Genomic DNA, 26,886 nt, shown 5'->3' on the forward strand with positions numbered 1-26,886 from the left:
TCTGTAGTGGTAAATACATTTCATGCTTTGTTTAATTCATTGTTTCTTAACATGTCTACATTAATTATCAATGAGAACCTCTTTCATTTTCTTTTTTTCTTGGCATACACAATTAGGTGTCTTAGGATTTGTTTGCTTTTAGATTGCAAGTTTATTTGCTACTTATTTATCAGTAACTAATATCAGCTTATTTGAAATGTAAGTTTGTAAATGGACAACATACTATGTTTGGAAAAGATTATCTTAATAAAATAATCAACAACCACATAGTGTTCTGGAGAACAATGCTGCATAAATTGGAAATTAATTCACAGTTCATGAGTTGGGTACTTTAGATTTACTTATCTGAATAAGATGTTCAGTATGGCATGGTTCGGGGACCAACTTGTGTCTTCATTTCTTAATAATAACATAAAAGTTTGACATACTTGGCTTTGTCCTAATAACCTAATTACAAGAAGCACGCTCTTTATGAGTCATTTACATTTAGCTTTTTGTTTACTATGGATAAACCGATTAGGCTATATATCTAAAGTTAATTCTCTCACTAAAAATGGTCTAAAGTTTGTTGGATATCACTTTATTTACACATAGACATATGGATATGGAATTGTGTGAATTTAATTCATAACTCATGCCTGCGACTACAGTTCGATTTAAAATATTCCTCCTGCGGTAAATGCATCCTTAATATTGTTATTTTAGAAGCCGAAAAATAATTGCTCATTTGAAAGTGCTATAGGAGTCATAAGAGGATAAGTACAAGCTTAAAGGCCTATGTTGCAATGAACCCGTTGATTTTAGTGACTATATATTATATTATTACACTATTGACCAAAAGAACATGGTGTCTTCATGATTTATTCTCTATCAATCTTCCATCAGATTGCTAAGATTTAATTATCTTCTCGGTTGCCTGGGAGATGCAAGGTAACATTCGAATTTTAAAGCTAAGTGATTCTATTTAAGTCAAATAAATTTGCCCATTCAGTATCATGTGCTCTCCGTAGCAATATGATATCTCTCTCTTTGCAGCTATTTGACTTTATACCAGATATGAAACATCAATACCCTTAATATTTTTTCGGAATCCTATGAATGTGTTGATTCAATGATTATGGTAGGAATAATATAGGCTGGAAAGGTAAAAGTGATATGTATATTACAAGTGACACATAGATTCTTATCCCAGATTTAAACTTTGTTTATGGACTTTTCACCATATGAGATCTTCTTTTCTTAAGTACAACTATTAAATCTTTCAGAACTCTAAATAACAACAAGAAGCTGCTTTGTCTTTCCATAATTAGGATTTATGTCTAATGGAATGTGTTTCGTATTTGCAAGTGTTATAAACTGGCACAAATGTCTCGGAAAAAGGAAGTATGTCCTAAATTCAACCATTTGGCTTCCACGTGTCAATTATGAGTTGATGTTCAAATCTATCAAAAAGTAAAGTAAACTATGATTTTTTTTAGTATTGAAGGAAATGTTCTGCCATGAGCAGGTTCATGCATGATCTCATATGTTTTCGTAGTATTATACCTGCAGTTTATTTCAGTGGTATGTAGGTTGACAGGGCTAGGTGAGGTTGTTGATGGCAGTGGTTTGTAGGTTGCTGGTAGCGTGGTTGCGTGCTTTCTTTTTCACAATATGTCCCCATCCTTTAATTTTTGTTCTTATCTCAGGGTTTTTTCTGCGGTACTTTGTTGCTGCTCCTACTTATTTTTTGATGTGGCCGATTGGGTGTTATTGGTCACCTGATGGTGGCAAGACGATTCACGGAAGTCGCTACGATCATTGCAGCTGGTGATTTCAAATCATGCATTCACCTCTTGATGTCCTGTTTTTTCTTTGAAACCATTGTGCATGTTTATGTTGTCTCTTCTGCATTTTCACTCACATATATACCTGCTGCCGTTGGTGGTGCTAAGAAAGCTAATATATCTAAATCCTCAGTCACTACGTCTTTGGCATCAAACCTGGTGTAAGAAAAAAACAGATTTGATATAGTTTGTTTGATCATGTTTTGAATGTTAGATAGATACTTAAGTTAAAAATCAACATTGGTTATAGTTACTGCAGTGATATTCTGATTATATGTTCTCTTCAGGTAGTCATCTACTGAGTATTTCGTGAGTAAGCATACTGCCAGCAGTTTACTGGTCCTCGAGATGGACATGCCTCGTGTGTCATAATTCTGTATCTATTATGCAACAATGGGTTGGCATAGACAATGTAACCTCATAGATCGAAGCTCTTATTGCTTAGACTTCACGTGACGTACCGTTGGTTTCTATCGAAATGTAACTCCTCTAAACTTTAAGCTGAGTGGATGACCTGACTACTCGCTACTCAGGGCATCCCCATGAGATGTATTACAGTCATTAGATCTTCGTATGAAATCATCTGATTTGCCCAATCAGGCTGGTGTGATATGAATTTTGTTATTATGATATATCGTATCTTTTTTTAAGGATGACTTAGACCTCCTTGGCAAGGCCTCTCCACAAGGAAATCTTATACTGACATCATAGCTTTGGTGAATTCTTTCCCTTAACCTTTAGCTTAGAGGCCAAAAAGCCATGTATTTTATTAGCTCTTAGTTTAGAAATATGCAGTGGGTTTCCCCACTGTTCAGAATCATTTTTTTTTGTATCTCTTTAGCGGTTTAGCCACCACTGGGAGTTAGTCTGTTAGTGGGTGGCTAGGTCTAGAGGTGCTCATCAGACTTGTTACGAAGTTTTTGATATGCATTAATTCGCTATGATATGTTTTCTGGTCCTCTGATGAGTGATGACGATAATGTTGTGAATTTCCACATCATCGATGGTGAAATCCTGCTCACTTTGCCTCAAAATTTCACAATAATTTTATATTTTTCTTGAATTTAATTATTTGTACCCATTAAGTTGGGTTAGATACTCTTCTGCAGAAATTGAGCGTGAATTATACCAGTACCATTGTCATTGTTGCATGCTTACACATTCATGAGTATTTGTGAGCTGATTATTTGGCCACTGGAGTATGCACTTAATACACAAAATTTACTTGGAGAATCAGTTGTCACATTATTACTAATCTTTGCTGCATGAATATGAGCAATTGTATAATCTCTAAAAATAACTTATGATGTTTTTTTTTAACATGGAAAGCTTAGTAATAATGTAAATTCTAACATGAATATCTCAATTATTCTAATGCAAAAACTAGGATGGATTAACTGGTTTTAGATATGGGGCGGCTTTATAATGTGGGCAATGCATGGGTCCTCAAAAGCAAGCACACCCCAAACTGGACCTAGGAATGTGTTTTTGTATTTTATCCTCCGGTCAGCCGTCTAGGCCATCCTCATCGAGAAGCAAGAGGCGACCAAGAAATATATATATTCTAATGCAAAAACTAGGATGGATTAGCTGGTCCTCAAAAGCAAGCACGCTCCAAACTGACCTAGGAATGTATTGTTTTTGTATTTCATCCTCCGGTCAGCCCTCTAGGTCATCCTCATTGAGAAGCAAGAGGCGACCGAGAAACATGGAGTGCCACCACAGATGGTAACACTAGAAACACTTACGTGTTTCGTCTAGTACGTATTAAATGCTGAAACTCTACTAGCCTATAGGGAGATGAAAATACAGGACAAGTAGGTGGGCCTGGAAAACGTGATTGATTTACTGCGCTGCATCGGCCGAATTACCTTTACCGAATGGCTGTCTCACCCTCACCTATAAACAGTGCCACCCTTGGTTGCGGCGTGACTCAAACAAGTGCATCGGAGTCGGACTAGAGCTTCTTTTGAAGTTCTGATTGCCGCCAAAACACCACACGAGCGGAGAATGGGAATTGTTTTCGAAGCAGCAGATAATATGCATTTGCAGTTGCAGACCAAGGCGACCGACCGAGTCGGAAGCAGTTTGCGCATTGGAAGAACTTTGGCATCTCCTTGGAAATACGGGTTTGGTACTCGCAATAAAACGTCTGTGGGAGAAACTGTATGCAGAGATCATGTGTGGTTGGTGTTGGTAAAAAAATGAAGTGCTCCGTACTGCATTACTACCTCTGTTAGGGATTATAAGGCCGGCATGGTTTTCTAGGGCCAATTTAACCAACATAACATTACAATACAAAAATTATGTCACTAGAAAGTAGAACATCTAAACGTTCTAATGATATTATATGTTTTCTAATATATATCTTTATTAGATTATTAGCTAAATTTACAATATAGAGATACGTGGAGATCTTATAATCCATAACAGAAAGAGTACCACAACTGGATATACTATACAACTGGAGTATCACACAACCTCCTACTTTTTCAGAGGAGCGCCTTCTTCGCGGCGGCACCAGCCATGCCCAACATGTTGCATGGCACTGCAGTCTGCAGCCAACAGCAACAAAAAAAAATGCATTAACCGCTTTCATCTATGCCCATATAAAACATATGGGTGTCGCATTCGTTGGGCTGCAAAACAATGTCACCACCTAGCTAAGAACATCTCCAATCATGTTTCCTAAACCATTCCTTAAAGAGATTTTGACCACCTCTACCACACGGCTTCAAAGTCCTATTCGATCAGGTGCTGCCCAAGGTCATCCCCGCCGGGCGCCGGACACAACTAAAAGCCAAGCGGCGAGTGGCAGGTCTTCGGTGTCATCCATTTCTTTCGAATATGGTGTTTTGGCTCCTAGGTCTAGATGCAACTATTATAAAAAAATGTATTTTAAATTTATTTCAAAATATTTAAAAATTTCGAAATAAAATCCTGAGTGTGCACACATATTCTATGTTAGGTAACAAAAGTTTGGCAAAAAAAAAATTTGTGTGAACTATGTAAAAAAGATAAAAAAATGTCTCGTTAAATTTGGAGCGCTGGAAATTGTTTTTTTACACTAGCCAGAAAAAATAATATTTTTCATCAAACTCAGTGTGCGAAAATAGAATGTCGGGTGTACACCCTGATTTTTTTCAGAATTTTTAGACATTTTAAAATATGATTTTGAATAGTGGGTGCATCTACACATATGAGCCAAAGTAGATTTCCCATTTCTACCCCGCATTCTTTCATTTCTCCCTCCAGCTGCTTCTTTCATTTGTCCCTCCCGCTGCTCATCCCTCCCGCCCAGATCGCCGCCTCCACTTGTAGACATGCCATCGGATAATCCCAAGAAGGCGGCAGCCAAGCCATCGGACAAGGCGCCAGCGAAGAACGGGGTGAAGGTGCTCTTCACGAAGCCCCGGAAGGCGCCGACGCTGAGGACAAAGTTGGAGTCAATGATCCACGAGAAATGGGAGGCAGCCATTCGGCCGATTTGGCACATTTTCCGGACCCGGTTTGGGGGACGCGACCGAAGATGCTCTAATTTCTGGAAAAAAAAAAAACGTCGGAAAGTTTATGCCTCTTGTAGAAACACGCGCCAGGATTCGTGGAGCCAGGGTTTTGTAAATGGGCGTACAAACTTTAGATCTTATTATTGCTCTACTCATCATCGATTAGGATTAATCATGGATAGAAGATGCACTCAATCTAGTCAAATAGGCAGCTCGGATAAGTTATTACTGTATCTCGGTATATCATCCACAGTTTCGATAGTATAATGCCTATATTTATTTCATTATTTGAACGTACCTCGTGTAGTTCTTTTCAATTTTTACGTTTCTTGTAAAAATAAGACTTAAAGGATAGCGATAGTTTCAGAATGACATAAAGCACAGAAATCATCCATACCGCTGTCTATACTGGAGAGCAGATAAAACATTATCATTGTACCCCTGCATCATCCATGTACAACTATAGTTTCAAGCCAGCCTTGTAGCAGTATATTTTAACCACCCAGTTCTTGTATGGAACATACTACTGTGAGATGAATCAACCATTGCCCCATGTTCACTGAAAAATCTGGCAGGAGTGTGGCACTTTGACATCAGAAAATGAAGAATAAATACAAAATGCATTTCTGCAGAAAGGCACGGCTAGTCTCAAATTTGGAACATAAGGCTTGGTGACACGTTCCTGATACATTGATCACTGAGGTTTGGCTTTGGCCGCTCATACAAGATGTACCATTATAGACAGAAGGATTGGATATCAATGGCCAGTACCGCAGTTCCAGTCTCTGCAATCATGATTCCTCCTCAAGCATGTCGATGAAACGCCTTCCATCTGACTTCTGAAAGACTGACTTATCAAAGTGCAGATCATTGGTCGAGACCGCCTCAAATCTGGTCCAGAGTTCCTTCTTGAATGTGGTTTCACCAGCGTGCCTTCCCTTCAGGTTAGTGCTTTCCAAGCTTTTCCAGGGAGTACCAAGCAAGGCCTTGCTATGCACAACTGGGGTTTGGATGGGATTGTCATCTGGAACTTCCTGCCTTCCCTTCAGGTTATTACTTTCCAAGCCTTTCCGGGGAGTACCAAGCAAGGCCTTCCTATGCACCGCTGAAGTTTGGATGGAATTGTGATCTGAAAGTTCCTGTCTCCCCTTCATTTTATTGCTTTCCAGACCTTTCCAAGGAGTAACCTTTGCTGGAGCTAGAATAGGCTTATCATCCGTTGGACTGGGATCCATTAACACACAGGTCTTGAGGGGTGACAAAAACCAGTCAAGAGCCTCATCAGCTTCTCTCCTTCGGCTTATATCTCCAGCGGGTAGATTAAACCCATACATGTCTGGATACCTTGACGCCAGATCCTTTTCATCAGACAACATGTCATCAGAGGCTGCAGAAGGCTTGTTGTCACTCTCAGCTGCTCCAGCACTGAGAACACCGTCCTTGCTTGAGCCCTCTGATATTGGAGAGAACACATGTTGTTTGCCTCGCAATGCTGTCTTCAGGCATGGACTAGGGAGTGCTATCCTGCTCTTCTGAATTGAGAAACTAAAAGGCGAAGACAGAAGACTGTCTTCTGATGAGCCTTTCTTTGCTTTAATAAGGTGAGGTGTCGCCGCAGTAGCCCTTGCTTCCTTTGCTTTCACACTTTGCTCCAGATCAGGACGATTGTCATCAGAAATGGTCAGCTTCCAAACAGGCAAATTGGGAAGATTCAGCTCATCCATGCTGGCAGCAGTCTTCAACTGCGTTTTGGACGATCTTGGGCACCTAGATGAGCCTGCTTTTGTCTTCGGCAATGGTGTCGAGAGAAATCACTTTATTGCTTGATGACTGAAGCTCACGGGTCGTTGGATCAACCAGAACCCGTAACTTACTAGGAAGACAGATAACTGAAGAATCCGACACTTCGTCAGTAACACCGCAGAGACGCGGGCGGCCGCCGCAGCCGGCGACGTCGATGTGTGGGTAGGTAGCTCCTCGGCGATGGAGACGAAGCGCTAGTAGGCCGGTGTTACATGCGGGAGAAGAGAGGGTGGAGGGGGAGGAGGGCAAGAAACGGCGCCGCCGCCGTCATCACTGCGTCCTCTATTTGTATCACTCCGCCCAATCCATAGAATCTGATGAGCTATGCTGGGCTGCATCTTCAACAACGACGAAGACGTAAGTCTCTCGTCACCTTGATCTCTGGCTCTCACAATTCCATCCCAGTTTCACACATCGAGTGCTAGTGCTTGCTAGTTTGTTGGTGTATGGCAGTGCAGATAAGCTGTTCGATGCTATGCCTGTTACAGCTTTCGTTCGTGAAATTCATGTGCGCACTAGTAGAAAACTTTTCTGGATTAACGACAGTAGGCGCCGGTATTAACAATTACATGCTTATTTTTTAAAGTCTACAGTCAAAACACACAAGGTTCTACATATAGCAAAGCTCAGTTAGTGCTAATTATGTCCACAAACTAAAAAAATCTATGTCCGTAGCACTAGCATTTTCCCATTAATAACTTGTAATTTCTGTCGCCGCTACCTTTTTCCTCGATCGATGAGTGGGCTTTGGCAGCTTGTCTGTTCCAATCTACATTGACGCGAGGGTTAGAAATAGACCCAGCTTGTATTCGCTGTATGTATAATGAAAATAGTCAGATGGTGTCCTCCAGTTACACGCCCACCTAAATTAATCTCATAGGCAACATGGACTGGTTTTATCCATGTGGACAACTCATCTCAAAGTGAAACGCAAGCTGGATGCATAGGAATGTTGTCTCATCATATTAAACATTGTTATTTCTGAAACATCGGGGGTTACACTAATCAGTCTTCTTGCATCCATATATTCGATCTGGGAAGTATGTTTTGTGGTGTGGGACGAAATAGGTTTTGGAACAAGTGCTGTGGCGTGCTAGTTGGTGGTGTATGGACGTGCACATAACATGTTTGATGCTATGCCTGATTCAGTTTTGTTAGTAAAGTTCATATTGTGCACTAGAAACTTTTTTTCTGGCTTGACGGCATGCACAAAAAAAAAGGCATATTCTTCAGCTTAGCAGTGATGGCTACAACAGTAGATTCTCCTTGGGCTTTGAGGATCTGTAAGCCCAGGGACCAAGATTACTTGTCGCTCCTCTATGTAGCTGCATATCAGTATTCTGTCGTTCCACGCTAGCCAGAGGCTAAGAAGTCAAGCCGTGAAGCAAACCGGCCACGAGCTGAACCCGCGCGCTGTTGATTGTTTTCAATGGAGATTGAGATTAATGGTGAGCGTGCAGATTGTTCGTGTAATACGAGTATTCACCAAATATGTTGGGGGCTTTTATCGCGTGCTGACGCTGATGGTGGAGAATCTGAGCTTTTATCGGCGTTCGCACATGTTGACAGCATGGATGCATGCTCCCGCTGTAAGCTGGAAAGAAAGCAGAAGTGAAACACTTGAACTTGCTAGTTAGCTCGCTGTGCTGCTTTAGCAGCTGCATCAAAGAGAGATTTAGATCACGCCCTAAAGCTCAACTCCATTGAACTTTTACCCTACTCCACTTTTCACCACATGACCTCACACACATTTTGAGGAGATACACATGCATGACAAGAACACAACCAATAATTAACATATCTTCAAAGTCCTCCATGTTACAGAAGTGAAAAAAGATAGTAAATTGTGTGTAGCGTTAAAGAGTTAAAGTATATTAAAATTTTGAGATAAGAGAGAATCACTGGCAACGAGGTTGTTATTTTTTTTCTTTATTTGATTGATTCAATGGTATGCTCCAATTTTGCTATTCCTTCCGATCAGGAAGTAGTTCACTTGGAGAGCCTAGGGAAGGAGATTGCCTGCTGGAAAAAAACGTTTCGTACTAATTCCTACTACATACTCCATGTTCTACCTATATCAAAGATCATTAGTGGTAACTCTGTCCACTAATCTATGTGCATAGCACAACTATTTTCCACTAATTTGTAAGGAAGGGGTGGCGCCGGTAGTGCGACCTGTGGCACGAGATCGGCCGAGGCAAGGGTGGCACCAGGACGGCTGGGGCTAGGGCGTAGGGCCATGGCTCGCGCGTGTGAGTTGGTTTCCATAGGGAAGATGTGTAGGAAAGGAAAAAAAAAACAGGGAAACCCCCACTAACGGAAGGGCCAACGTGTACATGGTTTTTTTTGCATTAACAACTTTTGAGTATTTTTCTGTGAGGACTCGTGCCGTTACTTAAACGCTTTTTGAATATAAACTTTTTGAGTATCTCCTAGAGATGCTCTTAGAAAGTTAAAGAGTTTTAGAATTTTGAAATTAGAGGGAATCAGACGTTATCATTTTTGTCTTTATTTGCATGGATGGAATGGGATGCTCCATTTTGTATTATAGTTCACATGGAGAGTGCCCATATGGAAGGGCCAGAAAAAAACGTTCCGTACTTACTCCTACTTCATAGTGTTCTACCTATAGCAAAGATCATTAGTGCTAGCTAGCTGTGTCCACTAATCTCTGTACATATCACAACTATTTTTTGACTAATGTGTAATTTCTGGATAAGCCCATCTTGCATTCGTTGTATGTAAAATAAAAACAGTCAGGTCATGTACTTCTGTTATACAACTCATCTTAAAGTGAACTGCAAGCTGGATGCATATGAATGCGGACCATCTCATATTAACATCCCTGTTTCCGAAACATTGGGGTTACACTAAATACTCCACATTGACCGATCTGTGCCCACCGGCTGGGGTGTCTTTCTAGTATTAAGGGAGGGTGTCAGGCCTTCTAGATTTAATTAAAATGGTCAGTAGTAGCCTTTGGACGATGGGCCAGGCACCCAACGGCAGGAAAAAAATAGAGTAATGTACACTTTGCCCGAGTAGTAGCGTTCGTGTTTTCATTTGTTCACACTGTAATCAAGTAGGCTTCAGAGCATGCTTGTCCCCGGCAGAGATTCAGCCTCTTGTCCTCATGCCAGTTACTCTGATGATCTAGGATCAATTAGTGCTTTGTTTAACCAGAGCCAGCTGGCCATTTCGTAAAAGTAACCCAGCGCACATCATGGTGCCACTGGAGTGGATTCCCCTTATTTATCCACCTGTCTTGGTCTTCTGCTAAACCCACATCTACCATTAGCACCAACACAACACCCCCATATCACTCACGGCAAGAAAGGAGAGTCATGGAGGCGACGGTGGTGAGCATGGGCAAGGCCGTGCTTGATGGTGCGCTGGGCTATGCCAAGTCCAAGGCAGCGGAGGAGATCGCGCTGCAGCTCGGTGTCGAGCGCGACGTGGACTTTATCACGGACGAGCTGCACATGATGCAGTCGTTCCTGGAGATGGCTGATGAGGACAATGGACAGAACAAGGTGTTCATGGCCTGGGTGAAGCAGATCCGCGACCTGGCCTACAAAGTGGAGGACAGTCTCATGGATTTTGGCCTCCACTCGGAGAAGAAACCGTTATGGGGGTGCATCCCCCGCAACTTATCTGACCGACGCCGAATTGCCAAGGAAGTGAAGGAGTTGAGAGCCAAGGTGGAGGACGTGAGCAACAGGAACCTGCGCTACCGCCTCATCAAGGACCGCAAAGATAACTCTGACTCCAAGGCTACCGCGGCCAAAAAACAGGCCAACATTGCTAGTGCTGCAATGCTTGGCATCAACGAAGCAACACTTGCCACTCAGGAGCAGGAAAAAACAGAGGTGAATCTCCACCAGCTGATCACCAGCAAGGAGGAGGATCTTAGGGTTATTGCGTTGTGGGGAACAAGCGGTGATCATGGGAAGACGTCCGCCATCCAGGAGCTTTATGACGATCCAAAGGTATTAAAAAAGTTTGGATTGTGTGCGTGGGTTAGGTTGATGTATCCTTTCAATCCGCAAGAGTTCCTCCGGAGCTTGGTGAGGCAATTCTATGAAAAATCTCATGATGAGGTCGGAAAGCAAGAAAGTATAACAAATGTCGGGGCTAATAGTTTTGCAAAGATGGAGAAGATAGATCAAAGTGATTTAATCAGTGTGTTTAGTGCACAGTTGCATAGCAATAGTTACCTGATTGTGATAAATGACCTATCAACCATAGAAGAGTGGCATTGCATCAAAAAATACTTCCCCAACAACAAGAAACAAAGTAGAATCATTGTTTCGACGCAGAATGTTGAAATGGCAAGCTTGTGCACCGGGAAACCGTACCAAGTGTCGGAGCTCAGGCAGTTGTCATGTGATCAAACTATTTATCTTTTCCACAAGAAGGTAATTTCTGGTATATCTTGTGTTATCCATTTGTTCCGTTTGCTATATAGATGATATATTTTTCTCTTCATTTCACATCCAATTGCAGAATACAAAGGAGAACAGCATGTCCAGTGCTAGTATGGTGATGTTTCCTACTAACGAAGCAAGGCTTACTAACGTGGAAGAGAAACTGAAGGTTGCACTTCTCCAGCCGAGCGAAGTTCTTTTTTTTTAATACATGCCTGTGAATTATATGCACTTCTATAAATGAATGGAGTGTGTTCCCTTTATCCTCACACAAAAGCACACTATGCGTGCCAGAACTTTACCTAGTAAATTTGGTGTGCAAAAATATTGACATATTCAGTTGAGAAATTTGAAGACTCATCAAAATTAACATGAACTGGTGTTTTTATTTTAAATTTGGAACGAAGGGAGTACAATGCATCGGGATTTTTGTCTATAAATATATACTATAGCCTAGGAAAGATGCTAAGAGAGAGTCACCGTAGTAATACTGTAATACAAATAATGATATTCATGTACTTATGAATACACGACCCAATGTATGATGTCAATTATTTAATTATGACTTTGAATATCTTAAAGAATTTATATTTTGGACTAGGTGTCCAGTTCGGTCCATTTGAACCAAAACATTCACGATGGAAATATTTCGAAACAATACCATATTATTCAATGCACTTGGAGTTCTCATTTTTCCTTGCATGCTAGTTTTTCCTCCCAATCATTTTGGATATTGGCATGGTCTTTGAAGTACAATTTTCTCCATTAACTTAATGAAAATATATTATGAAATAAAAAATGTATAAGTCAAAGTATTTTTTGAGGAAAACAATCATATCTATGATTTTCAAGTGCCCGATCAAAAATTTGTGAAGGTATTAATACTCAAAATTTCTGAAGGTTGACACTATCCTTGTCAAAGACAATAATTTTGTGGGGCCAGAGAAATCATTTAACAAGACATGGCAGTTGAAGTTGAGTTGGAGCTATGCAATTATATACAAAGGTTTTTGGGTCATCATCTAAAAAAGGCAATTTGGTGGGCACAGTTAACAGCATGTCCTTTAAAATCAACAGCATATAAATGTCCACTTCTAAACCTCAACTAATGCAAAAGTTTAGTTTTCAACCTTGAACTCTGAAACCGGTATCATTATTCAGAGATATATATAGTCTGCAACTTTGAAATCGCTAATATTTGCTAACTTTTTTATTTCCCCAAAACTTTAAGAGTTCTACTTCTAGATTTATCAAAAAAGTATTCCCTTTTTTCTGCTGTTTTGTACGTAAAAGGTCTGACACCGCAAGATGCTAACATTAAAAAGTGATGCCACAAGTTTGCTAAGTTTCAAATCGAGATGCTTGGGATAGAGTCAAGGGTTTAAATAAAACTGATTGGATAGTTAAAAATTAAAGTTAAGAAGTTCAAATGTGACCTTTCGCAACAGTTCAGGATTGAAAAGTGAAACTTTTTTTTCTAGTGTGTAGAGTACAAGTACAAAGCTTCTAATATATGCTGTTTGTTCAGGCTGTGCATGAAGGAATGCCAACCAATGAAATACAACAGGAAGATGAACGACCTAAGCCTGCAGGTGGCAATAAAGTTTTTAATTCAACTGCTACAAAGAAGTTTAATCGCAGCAGTACACTGGCACTGGTTGATGGAGTTCTCACTGGGCGAGAAACAGAGAAATCTAATGTCATCAAATTAATTGGTCAACCCGATAACAATCAAAGTTGTAAGGTGATCTCAGTTTGGGGAATGGGTGGTCTGGGAAAAACCACTCTTGTCCGAAGCATCTACCGAAGCCAAGATCTTTCTGTCTGGAAGCATGCATGGGTCACTGCATTGCGTCCTTTTAACCCTGAGGTACTCCTTAGAGATTTGGCTTTGCAGCTTCAAAAAAGTATTCAAGAAGATACTGCTGGAGCAACATCAACTAAAGAAATATCACTGATGAAAATTCAAGAGTTGAAGGTGGAATTAGCTCGGCTATTAAAAACACAAAATTGCCTTATTGTTCTTGATGATATATCATCCATTTATGAATGGGATTTGGTGAAAGGGTGTTTGGATAGTGCTGGAAGGATCATAATCACCACAAGAGAAAGAAATATTGCTGAACACTGTTCAACAGTATGCAAGAACATGTACAGTCTTGAAGGTCTGAAAGGTGGTGCTGCACTTGATCTCTTCACAAAGAAGGTACTTTAGTAACTTGCATCCATTCTTCATTCTCATATGCGTTTTAATTCACGTAATATGCTTTAAAATTCTCTTAAATATGCTTTAAAATTCTCTCAATTCAAGATTATAAGTTTAGCGAGACATGTTTCAAGGAAGAAATTAATGTTTACACCCTAGTATCTTGTACATAAACACGAGTTTTACTTCACATAATATCGTATTAAATATGCTAAATCTCTTTCAGTTCGAAGCCAGAAGCTAGCACAAACAAGTCTAGTATTTGATAGTCTTAATTAAGCAACAACTAGTATTTAATCAAAGTACTTCTCTTTGTAAAATTATATTCATTGTAGGTATTCAAGGACAAGACTGAAAAAGTTGATTTAGCCCCCGCAATGATGGAGCAAGCACAGATTATACTGAAGAAGTGTGACGGTCTTCCCCTTGCAATATCAACCATAGGTGGATTTCTAGCCACTAAGCCAAAAACTGCTGTTGAATGGAGAATGATGAATGACCGTATTAGTGCTGAACTAGAGATCAATCCTGAACTTAGGACAATAAAGACAGTTCTTATGAGGAGCTACGATGGTTTGCCATATTATCTCAAGTCAGCTTTCCTGTACCTATCAATATTTCAAGAAGATCAAGTAATTAGGTTGGATCGTCTAGTGAGGCGGTGGATTGCAGAGGGATACTCACGAGATATTCATGGCATTACTGCTGAGCAGCTCGGTCGTAGGTATTTTGAAGAGCTTTTGGATAGGAGTATGATCCTGCCAGGGGAAGATGTAAATGATTACAATGGCAAAATTAGTTCTTGCCAACTTCATGATATCATCCGGGAAATATGCATCTCAAAGGCGAGAGAGGAAAACCTTGTCTTTAAATTGGAGGATGGATGTTGTTTGAGTAGCACACAAGGTCCAATACGCCATCTTGTCATAGGCAGCAACTGGAAAAGGGATGGAGATGCATTGCCGGGTGTGCTGGACTTGTCTCACGTACGGTCACTGACCGTGTTTGGAGACTGGAGACCGTTTTTCATCTCCGAGAATATGAGGTTTCTCCGAGTGCTCGATTTGGAAGACACACTAGGGTTGAGAGATCACCATCTTGACCGTGTCGGACAGCTCCATCACCTTAAGTACCTTTCTCTACGAGGATGTTGGAATATATACTGTCTGCCTAATTCTTTGGGGAATTTGCGGCACCTCCAAACACTTGATATTAGAGGTACACGAATATTTGAGTTGCCAAGAACAATCACCAATCTTGGGATGCTACAGAACCTTCGTGCATCTTCTTATTATTTGGAAGACAGCCCCGAGCGTGACATACACAATGCGTATAGTCGCTATGTTCATGAGCATCGGAACTCCTGTTGCCTGTGGATGACTGCGGTTCCTGTTTTATTGAGACCACAAGTTTTTGCTGGTGGTTTGACAAGGCGTGATGTACTCAATCTGTTCCGCTATGAGCTTTATAACAACAAGCTGCGTGGTGCTAAAGTTCCTAGAGGAATTGGTCAGCTGAATGCCCTGCACAAACTAGATGGTGCCTATGTTGAGGGGAATGCCACTGTAAAAGAGTTTAGAGAGCTTACTGAACTGCGTAAGCTTGGAGTGGTTGGTATCAACAGCAAAAACAGCATGGAGTTCTGGTCTGCCATTGCTGATCACCATCATCTTCGATCTCTTTCAGTGAGAGGGAAATCATGGGATGATGAGTTAGATGGTTGTCCGGGTGAGGGTTTATCGCCACCAAGCTGGCTTGAGAGCCTCAAGCTGTACGGCAAGCTCGTCAGGGTAATGGATTGGATCCATCAGCTTCAGAATCTCTGCAAGTTGTTGCTGGAGGATAGCAATTTGGAGCAAGATGATGCCATACAAGCCCTTGGGGTGCTACCAAATCTTGCAGTTCTACGCCTGAAGGAGATCTCATTCATGGGGAAACAGCTCCATTTCCAAAACTCGGCTTTCCCGAGTCTCCTGGTGCTGGAGCTTTATCGCTTACTGAACCTTGAATCGGTGATGTTTGAAGAAGACGTAATGTCTAGGCTCGAGCTACTACAAATTGATTGGTGCAGAAAGCTGGGCAAAATCTCCGGGCTATCAGTTCTCACAAGCCTCAAGGAAATTAGACTGGAGGCTTCCGAGGAACGATTGATGGAGCAGGTCTCCAGCCAGCTAAGGGAGGATCCGAAGCACGTCATCGTGAATTTTAAGTGAACTCCGCACATCTGTGTATCTTTCCCTTTTTCTTCTTTTTGTTGTAGTACACTACCGTAGTAATCTCTGTCGTTGTATATCTTTCGGGGACCTGTGTAGATGGGCTTTGAACTTCACTGTGTGGATGCTAGAATTTCAGTGGCTTATGCTCACATATCGCTATTAAATGCTGAAACTCTAGGGATGTGGTTTCATTTCGTTCCACAAGGCGTTACTAGCTAGACAGGTACCTACATGAGGAATAACCCTAGCACCCGATCTCAGCATTCAACATTTTGCGGGCAGGCATCCGTGCCACAGATGATTGACGCCGGCCGGCGACGTACGTAGATGGAATGGTAATACGTGTGAGACGTGGGGTTGCCGGGACAACGTGATTTACAGCGCTGCATCGGCCGAATTACCTTTACCTAGCAGTAGCACAGTACGCGAATGGTTGTCTCTGCCATCACCAATACCGCCCTTGGTTGCGACGTGACTCAAACAAGCGCGGCAGACTAGAGCTTTTTCGAAGATCCGATTGCAAAAACACCACACGAGCAGAGGTGGGGAAATTGTTTGCGAAGCAGTACTCCCTGCATTGGAATTTGGAAGCAGTTTGCGAACGCAAAACGCTGCATCTCCCCCAGGGATCGAGCGCGTTTCTTCCGCGTGTCCTTGCATCGTGAGAAACTGAGAAGTGACAACTACGCAGCGCACCTCCGCGCGCGACGTCGCCGGCCCCCGCAGCTCGTGCCGCCGCACTCCCCCACCGCTGCCCAACTGCAGCTCGCCCACCGCCGCCCCTCTGCAGCCCGCGTGCGCCGCCGCCGCACACCCATCTGGCATGGCCATGCCTGCTGGAGTAGTAGCCCTGGATCTCGCCCCTCCTGTCACGAGGCCCTTCTCTATCTGCGGCCGCACGGCGGAGGTGCGGTCCGGCGAGACCCTGTTCCGCCTATACGAGACAAGGAGGAGGCGGACCTACCGCTGCTCCCCTCTTCCCACCTCATGGAGATGTGCTGCCCTCGTGTGGAGATGTTCGCCGCCGGATATCTGCCGCCACCTAGTCCCTCGCGCGCCGCCGGCCCTCCCATCTCTGCCTCGTGTCCTCGTCTGCCCCGCGCCGGCCGCCACCTCTCCCGACCTCCACCACCTGTAGCAGCCGCGCCGTTGACGTGCCTAAGCCGTGCTCCACGCGCTGCGTCGAGCTCCGCCTCGACCTCCTCTGTTAGTGGCTCCGAGCATCTCCAACAGGCGCGCTATATAGGCCGCGCGGCATAAAAACGTCCGATATAGCGCGCGCGGGAGAGAATGTGGCGCTCCAGCAGGCGCGGTAAACGGCGCGGCGCTGTAAAAATTTTAGGGCGCGCGGCGTTTTGCACAATCCGGAGCGGCATATCTGGCGCGTCGGCTATAGCGCGTGGCATCGCTCGTCCAAGCGCGAAAAATCCCCCGCGCTGAAACTTCCTCTTCCGCCTCGCCGCCCGAGCGCCCAATCCGTCGTCTCCGCGCGCCGCCGGTGAAATCCCGACGATGGAGGACCCCTCGGGCAGCCCTCCCTACTCCGTCCCACCCTCCGCCGCCACCACTTCCGCCGCACCACCGCCAAACCCTAGCGGCGGCGCCGACGGCGGCAACGCAACGGTTGCTGCGCGCGCCCTCTTCATCCCGCCGCGCGGGGCACTGCACGCAGGCGCTGCCGCCGCGCAGATGGCCGCGCAGGGCGCGGGCGCGCGGCCCGCGCCGAGGAGGGGAAAGGCGTCGTCGAGCAAACGGCCGCACATCGGTCCCGCCTCCGTCGCGCCGCCGAAGAAAGCGAAGGCGCCCGTCCCCCGCCGGCCGCAGCCTCCTCCGACGACGACGAACCAGGCGCCTCCTCCTCCGACGACGACGACGAACCAGGCGCCTCCTCCTCCTCCTCCGCCGGGCGCACATACGGTGCACGATGAAATGCCCGAGGGGTAAAAAAAACACTACTTTTTGTCCAAATTCTACTTTAGATGCATACCTAGCCGGGAAGTGATGAATTTCATTGCAATGTAGAGTCGATGATGCGGCATTCATGGAGGCAATGAATGTTGGATCCTCGTTCATGCATGAAGAAGCCGCCGATGGAGAGGAGGAATATGAGGATGTAGACGAGGAAGGAGAAGGGTTGATTGAACCTCGGCCTCCCGGTCGGTCCGCCAACTACACCATAGCGGAGGACAAGTTGCTTTGCAAGACGTGGTTGACAATTGGAATGGATCCAACAACCGGTACCGATCAAACAAGAGAAACACATTGGATGAGGATGACGGACTACTTCAACACACACAAGTGGGAACGAGCGAACCATGCGCTCACTTCGGTCCCGTTGGTCCAGCATCAACACCGATTGCCAAAAATGGGCGGGCGTGCAAGCCAACATCGATGTTCTCAATCCAAGTGGCACTAATGAGAATGATAGGGTAAGTCATTCTACTATGTTCACCATATGGCTCATATGAGAAGAATACGGTTCTACTTCATATAGCTAATCTATTTTCTTTTCCGCATATGTGTAGAACTCCATGGCTCAAGGATTGTTTAGGGATGTGGGAAAGAAGAACAAGAAAGGCAACAAGATTCTTGGCAAGCCATTCACCTTGCATCATTGCTATGACGTGCTAGGGAATGAAGAGAAGTGGAAGACGCGTGGCAAGTTGGATGCGGCAGCTATGGCGGCCCATGCTACCGGTGATGCAACAATCATCGATGATGATGATTCAAGTGATGAAGGGAAGAAGAGAAGCTCCACTCCTCACTCCGTCAACAATGGGCGGAGGAATGTGCATGGTAGGAAGACCGCCAAGGAAATGAAGGGAAAGAAGGCCGGAGATGATGACATTGCCATGGCCATGGAAAGGATTGCAAATGCAAGGTTGCAAGCAAATGAAGATAGAAAGATGCAACGAAACTTGGAGAAAGAGGCTATGGATGCTATTGAAGCTAGGAGAGCCGCTTTGGAGGAGAGGATTGCCGCCAACGAGGAGAAGAAGTTGGCTTTGGAGGAGAAGAGGCAAGCCTCCGAGGAGCATGCACGCCTAGCGGAGGAGGAGAGGAAGCTTTTCTTGATGGATACTTCCCTATGGATGAGAGGCAAAAGGAGTACATCAACCTTCTTCGCGATGAAGTGTTGGCCAAAAAGAGATTGTTGGTAGCCAACATGAACACTTCCACTACCGGCATGTTTGGAGGAGGCATGTTTGGAGGAGGCATGCCGACGTTTGGAGGAGGCATGGGAGGCATGGCCGGCATGGGAAGCATGCCCATGCCCACCATGGGAGGCATGGCCGGCATGGGAAGCATGCCCATGGCCGGCATGGGAAGCATGCCCATGGCCGGCATGGGAGGCTATGGAGGCATGGCCGGCATGGGAGGACCAAGCTATGGAGGAGTCTTTGGAGGGACCATGGGAGGCTCGGTGAGTGGTGTGTATGGGAGTATGGGAGCACCACCGGGAGGCTTCGTGTCTTCCATGAATGCTACTATTCCTCCTTCAACCCAAGATGACGAGGAAGAAGAAGAAGCTGTTGACTTGGAAAATGCGGAAGTGTGATATGCATTTGTGATATGTGTTCCACTTTGTCCATTTGAACCATATGTCGTGTGTCATTGTTGAACTACGTCATTTTGTGTGTCGTTCTTGAACTATGTGATGTATGTTGCACTTTGTGTCCACTTAAATTATGGTACATTATTTGTTTCATGAATTATGTGTGATTATTTGATCTTTGTGATTGCAAAATAGTATAAAAAACTGTTTTCCGCGCCCGCGCGCGCTGTATTTTGCCGCGCCCGGCGGAGGACGATTTTTTCCGCCCGCGCACGCGCTGCATTTTGCCGCGTCCGGCGGGGGAAAATACGGCCCAGCGCGCGCTAGCTGTTTACAGCGCGCAGAATCAGAGGTTTAGCGCGCCGCGATATAGCGCGCCTGTGGAGATGCTCTTAGTGCTGCGTGGTGTCATACAAGCACGTGTTCAACTGCTAGAGCTAACGATGCTCATGTGGACATTTTTTGCTAGGAGTACATTTTTTTGCTACAATTGTTCTCCCGTTTCGCGAAAATAGTACAAATAGTTTGCTATGATATATCCGGCGAAATATATATTTTTCCTACAATTGTTCTGTATTTTTACTATAATACTGTAAAATTGTTGCTGCTATGTCTCCGGCCATACTTCCGTCGAACTCCGATTTTGCTACGATTATTATGTAATTTTGCCACAATAGTTTAAAATTTTTGCTACAATCGATGTCTCCGACGAGGATTCCGGTGAGGACTTTTGTGTTTTGTGGGTGGACCTTTTTTTTCGCTAAAATCGGATTGGTTTTGCTATGCTCATGCTTTTATGAAAGCAAAATTGAGATACTAATTGGAAATAGATTTTGCTAAACAATTTTGTGCTACTTTAGTACATTATGGAAGCAAACATGAGATTTTAAGTGGAAATATGTTTTATCTGCAAGCCAACAAATTTTTGCTACTTTGGAAGAAGCAAAAGTGGAATTTTAATTGAAAATATATTTTGCCAATCTTTTTTGCTACTTCAGTATATTATGAAAGCAAAAGTGAGATTTCAAGTACAAATAATTTTTGCTGCAAACGAACCATTTTTTGCTACTTTGGAATATTATAGAAGCGAAAGTGAGATTTTAAGTAGAAATAGATTTTGTTGCAAACGAACTATTTTTTGCTACTTTGACACATTTGACACATTATAGAAGATTGAGGGCACCTGTGACACGTGCTATGCTATGTTCTGTCGCTTGGACGGTCGAAAATCCACATTCTACGGTAACTAAAGACGGTTACAAGACCCATCTATTGGTGCGGTGCAGAGCAGTGTACTGGCTGAGGTGGCATGTGGTGGACCCTGTCTGTCATGTGCCCGATTGATTTTGTTTTGCAAATATAACCCTAAATTTTCTTTTTTTCCAAATGAAGGTCCCTCCTCACTTCCTCTAGATAAAAGAGAATCCTAACCACGCGCCTCCAGCGGGAGCCTAGAATCCGGTGACGCTCCGCTGCTTCGTCTGGCCGGCCTCCTATTCCCCTGCATCGGTGCCGACGATGGCCCGCCGCAGGAAGGGGCCCTACATCGCGGTAGCGGTCTCTCCGGAGCCTATTGGTCGACCCGGCGGTGAATTGGAGCGGTGGCTGATGACCCACAAGTATAGGGGGTGTATCGCAGTATCTTCGATAAGTAAGAATGTCGATCCCAACAAGGAGCAGAAGGTGTTGACAAGCAGTTTCGATGAAGGATTTACTGTAAATGCTCACAGACAAGTATTCAGGGGTTTTGATGTAACGGATGAATAAAGTACGAGTAAGTAAAGTGCGAGAGTAATAATTGCAGCGAGTGGCCCAATCCTTTTTAGCACAAAGGATAAGCCGGTTTGTTTACTTATAATGACCAAACGTTCTCGAGGACACACGGGATTTTAGTCTAGTGCTTTCGCTACATACGGCTAATTAATCTTCATTGTTTTGATAAGTGTTGTGTGGGTGAACCTATGCTAATGTACCGCCCTTCCTAGGACTAATACATACTTGTGATTATACCCCTTGCAAGCATCCGCAACTACAAGAAAGTAATTAAGATAAATCTAACCACAGCCTTAAACTCGAGATCCTCGCTATCCCTCCCGCATCGATATACCAACGGGGGCTCGAGTTTCGTCACTCCGGCAACCCCGCAATTGGCAAACGAGTACAAGATGCACTCCCCTAGGCCCATAAAGGTGAAGTGTCGTGTAGTCGACGTTCACACGACACCACTAGAAGAATAACACCACAACTTAAATATCATAATATTGAATATTACTCAACCATACTTCACTACTAACATTTAGACTTCACCCATGTCCTCAAGAACTAAACGAACTACTCACGAGACATCATATGGAACATGATCAGAGGCGATATGATAATGAATAACAATCTGAACATAAACCTTGGTTCAACGGTTTCACTCAATAGCATCAATAACAAGTAGAAATCAACACCGGGAGAGTTTCCCCTATCAAACAATCAAGATCAAACCCAAATTGTTACAGCAGTGACGAGGTGCAGCGGTGGAGACGGCGGTGATGATGATGAAGATGATGGTGATGGTGATGGAGATGATGTCCAGCTCGATGACGGTGACGATGGCGTCGATTTCCCCCTCCGGGAGGGAATTTCCCGGCAGATCTCAGCCTGCCGGAGAGCTCTTTTCTCTCTGGTGTTCTCCGCCCCGCAGAGGCGCCTGTGGCTCTTTTTGACGTACCCCTGGAGCTTAGGTTTTCGGGACGAAGGCGTGTGCGAAGAAAAGGAGGCGAGAGGGGGCTGTAGGCCCCCTCCTCACAGGGCGGCGCGGCCAGGGCAGGGCCCGCGCCGGCCTGTGAGGGGGGCCCATGGAGGCCCTCCTCAGCTCCCCCTTCTGGCTCCCTTCATCATCTGGAAAAATAGGATTTTTCATATAATTTCCGTCAACTGTTGATCTTCCGAAATATTGCAATCTGACGGTGCTTTTTCCAGCAGAATCCTGGCTCCGGTGCGCGATCCCCAAATAATCATGAAACATGCAAAATATATGAAATAACATAAGTATCATCTCCAAATATGAAATATATCAATGAATAACAGCAAATTATGATATAAAATAGTGATGCAAAATGGACGTATCAACTCCCCCCAAGCTTAGACTTCGCTTGTCCCCAAGCGAAACTGAACTCGGTAAACAGGACCACATGTTTATGGAGTGAAGAGTCGATAAATAAAATACGGACAAGAAGCATCATATTCATTCACACAAGACATTCTAGTAAACAACTTCCTCATATAACTCAACTTGAAACAAGTATAAGGTAATCACAAATAAAGGTGCATAAGAAATCATAGTTGGTGATGGCAAACTTCGTTCTTGGTCAGAGAACAGTTAACAGATTATACTTATCTATTGAGCAGCGCTCTCATGTTAAAGATTATGTGGCTCATCCTGCATACTCAATCATAATGATCATTGATAACTTTCAAAACTATATTCATTCAGATAAAACTTGTACTAAACAAGGAAGAGTAAAGACATGATGAAGCAAATCACAATGTAATGGTTTGATCACAACAACTCAAATGCTTGCTTGAGATGGAGGGAAATAGGTTTACTGACTCAACATAAAGTAAAAGACAGGCCCTTCGCAGAGGGAAGCAGGGATTAAATCATGTGCTAGAGATTTTTCAGTTTTGAAATCATATAAAGAGAATAAAAGTAAAGTTTTGAGAGGAGTTTGTTGTTGTCAACGACTGGTAGCGGGTACTCTAACCCCCTTGCCAAACAGACCTCCAAAGAGCGGCTCCCATGAAGGACGTTATCTCTACCAGCAAGGTAGATCATCCCTCTTCTCTTTTGTTTACACATGTACTTTAGTTTATTTAAGGATGACACTCCCCCAACCTTTGCTTACACAAGCCATGGCTAACCGAATCCTCGGGTGCCTTCCAACAATCTCATACCATGGAGGAGTGTCTATTGCAAAATTAAGTTGCTTACCGATGAATCAGGGCAAAACATGTGAAGAGAATTATTAATGAAAGTTGATTAATTGGGGCTGGGAACCCCGTTGCCGACTCTTTTCGCAAAATTATAGGATAAGTGGATGAAGCCACTAGTCCGTTAGTGGAAGCTGCCTAACAAGACCGAAAGATAAAACACCACATACTTCCTCATGAGCTATAAAACATTGACACAAATAAGAAGTAATAAATTTTGAATTGTTTAAAGGTAGCACATGAAGTATTTACTTGGAATGGCGAGAAAATACCATGCGATAGGTAGATATGGTGGACACAAATGGCATAAGTTTGGGTTCAGGTTTGGATGCACGAGAAGCATTCCCTCTCAGCATGTGTCTTTGGCTAGCAAGGTTAATTAGCAAGCATAAGAGTTGAGGGAAACAAACAAATATACATGTGATAGACATAATCATGCATCTTTCTTGCAAGCACAAACAATTTTAACTTCAGAATAATAAGCTATGAGCTAACAAGAAAGGAAGACAATGAAACAACTATATGTATTTCTCTTTTCTACTTAAACCACAAGGTGTTGTTGCTATTGACCAATGCTAAGTTTGCCAAAACCAAATAGATTTACTCAATGCTCCCAAAGTGGTACCAAATACTAAAATCAAGATCAATCATATAATAGAAATTGCAAACTAAAATAAGGTGTGCAATATGTAAATGATAAGACTTCTCATTAATATTTCATAACGATAACTCACACCAAGGGATACATAGACAACCAACTAAAGGAGAGATACTTCCATACCGCAACCCATCTTATATGATAACTTCCCTACTCATGATATGACACTACTTAATAGTAAAAAGTAAAAGGTAGTGATGATGTGATACCGCGGCACTCCCCCAAGCTTGGAACAAACCAAGGGGATGCCAATACCGATGATGAATTACTCCTTTGGCGATGGTGGTGATGAACTCCCATCATCAGACTTCCAAGGAAGAGGCTCTCCATCGACAAATGACATCTTGGTCTCGGGAATCCTGAAACTAGCAGCATGGCTTATGTGTTTAAACCTATTTTCATACTCACAGTTCTGATTCTGAACGTCATAGAGTTGAGCTTGGAGTTTGTTGGTGGTGTCGTGAAGTGAGAGGATGTCGCCCCATAGCCTTGCAATTTCCTTCTCGTGTTCAGCAATGAGTTCAGACACAATCTTGTGGAAGATATCCACTTCACGCTCGGCCATCTTCTTGTAGTTGAAGACCTCTTGCTCTAGCTTCTCCATCCTGTCTTCCAAGCTTCCTTCTCCTTTAGGACCCTGGACATCTTTGATCTGCAGCTCCCCATCAACGAGCAGCAACTCCTTGGGATGTATCCTCAGCTCGTCCATGTACAAGTTGTCAAAGTCCTTGCAGGAGCTGTCCTTCGGAGTTTCTGACGAAGACATGACACCTCTAGATCTGAAGCAAATCCTGGCAGAAACAGCTCGAAACAAAACATGTCGAGAAAACGATATACGGACCTCCAGGGGTCCGGGGGATTATATAGCAAAAAATTTCACAACAAACGGAAAGTACCAGGTCGAACCAGAGTCGGAGAGGGGCGACGAGGCGGTGTCCTCATAGGGCGGCGCGGCCAGGCTGGGGCCCGCGCCGGCCTATGGGGACACGCCCTCGTGCGTCTCCTCCACTCCGTTTCGATCTCGTAATTTTTCATGTTTCCAAAAACAGCAAAAACATTGTTCGGAAAGTAAATCGCGAACTTTTTATTACCTGTACTATTACCTATTCAAAGTCGAGTTACGCGGACTGTCAATTTGATCTTTGATGAAAGCGTCCGGTGTTTCCACTCGAATAACATCAACATCTACATTATAAGAATCACCTGAGATATAATGCTTGAGTCTTTGTCCATTCACCACTTGCGTGGCATTGCCTTGGAGAGAACTAATTTTAATTGCTCCCGAACGATACACCTCCTCAACAACATATGGTCCTTCCCATTTCGAGAGTAATTTCCCTGCAAAGAATCTGAGACGAGACCAATACAATAGGACTTTATCCCCAATTTTAAACTCTCTTTTGATAATCCTTCTATCATGCCATTTCTTAACTTTCTCTTTAAAGAGTTTAGCATTTTCATAAGCTTCACTTCTCCATTCATCTAGAGAACTTAATTGCAGCAACCTCTTATTACTGGCTAGTTTAGGATCTTTATTTAGTTCTCTAACAGCCCAATAAGCTTTATGCTCTAGTTCTAAAGGTAAATGACAAGCTTTTCCATAAACCATTTTATAAGGTGACATTCCCATGGGGTTTTTATAAGCAGTTCTATAAGCCCATAGTGCTTCCTTCAATTTACTAGCCCAATTCTTTCTAGTTTTATTAACGAGTCTTTTGCAAGATAGATTTAATTTCTCTATTTGATAGTTCTACTTGCCCACTAGTTTGAGGATGATAAGCGGAAGCAATTCTATGATTAATACCATATTTAGCAAGAGTTTTTCTAAAACCACCATGAATAAAATGAGAACCTCCATCTCGTCATAATATATCTAGGCACTCCAAATCTAGGAAAAATAATGTCTAAAAGCATTCTTAAAGAGGTCTCACCATCAAGCACTTTTTGTAGGTATGGCTTCCACCCATTTAGTAACATAATCAACAAGCAACAAGTATATGAGTGTTACCTTCTGAAGAGGGAAAAGGTCCCATGAAGTCAAATCCCCAACAATCAAACGGTTCAATAACAAGAGTATAATTCATAGGCATTCCATTGCGTCTGGAGATATTACCAACCCTTTGACATTCATCACAAGATAAAATAAACTTCCTTGCATCTTTGAAGAGAGTTGGCCAATAAAAACCTGATTGTAGAACCTTTTGCGCGGTTCTATCTCCGGCGTGATGTCCTCCATAAGCACTACCATGACATTTACTCAATATCTCTTGTTGTTCATATTCGGGAACACACCTTCGTAGAATACCATTCACTCCTTCTTTATATAAGTGTGGGTCATCCCAAAAATAATGCCTCAAGTCATAAAAGAATTTCCTCCTTTGCTGAGCTGAAAAGGTTGGAGGCATGTACTTGGAAACAATAAAGTTAGCATAATCAGCATACCAAGGACTGTCTCGCGAGCTCACCTTTATTACAGCCAGTTGTTCATTTGGAAAACTATCATTAACAGGAACAGGATCATAAGCAATATTTTCCAATCTAGACAAATTATCAGCAACAGGATTATCGACACCTTTCCTATCTACAATATGTAAGTCAAATTCTTGTAAAAGAAGTACCCATCTAATAAGTCTCGGCTTAGCATCTTTCTTTGTCATAAGATATCTAATTGCAAGCATGATCAGTATGAATTGTAACTTTTGAATCAACA

General features: G+C 43.2%; 2 protein-coding genes across 2 annotated transcripts; one reads left to right on the plus strand and one right to left on the minus strand.

The window, feature by feature from the left end:
- Positions 1-5,715: 5,715 nt before the first annotated feature.
- LOC124649126 lies at positions 5,716-7,137 on the minus strand (the record flags this gene model as incomplete). The annotated part of the gene is made up of 1 exon (XM_047188796.1): positions 5,716-7,137. A coding segment is annotated over one exon (1,014 nt), but the record flags the coding sequence as incomplete, so codon positions are not given.
- Positions 7,138-10,479: 3,342 nt separating this feature from the next.
- Positions 10,480-17,122, plus strand: LOC124648057 (disease resistance protein Pik-2-like). Its single transcript, XM_047187881.1, has 6 exons — positions 10,480-11,553; positions 11,642-11,731; positions 13,091-13,768; positions 14,104-15,082; positions 15,179-15,966; positions 16,676-17,122. Exons 1-6 carry the CDS (start codon positions 10,480-10,482, stop codon positions 17,120-17,122), a joined length of 4,056 nt encoding a protein of 1,351 aa, XP_047043837.1.
- Positions 17,123-26,886: the final 9,764 nt, after the last annotated feature.

The sequence above is a fragment of the Lolium rigidum genome, chromosome 4, assembly GCF_022539505.1.
Source record: "Lolium rigidum isolate FL_2022 chromosome 4, APGP_CSIRO_Lrig_0.1, whole genome shotgun sequence".
Taxonomy (NCBI): Eukaryota; Viridiplantae; Streptophyta; class Magnoliopsida; order Poales; family Poaceae; genus Lolium; species Lolium rigidum.

Excerpts from the sequence above, each read along its gene's own strand:
- LOC124648057 (XM_047187881.1), top strand. The coding sequence starts at position 10,480 with ATGGAGGCGACGGTGGTGAGCATGGGCAAGGCCGTGCTTGATGGTGCG. Across the intron at positions 11,732-13,090 it reads ACGTGGAAGAGAAACTGAAG|GCTGTGCATGAAGGAATGCC; the intron begins GTTGCACTTCTC and ends CTGTTTGTTCAG. Across the intron at positions 13,769-14,103 it reads TTGATCTCTTCACAAAGAAG|GTATTCAAGGACAAGACTGA; the intron begins GTACTTTAGTAA and ends TATTCATTGTAG.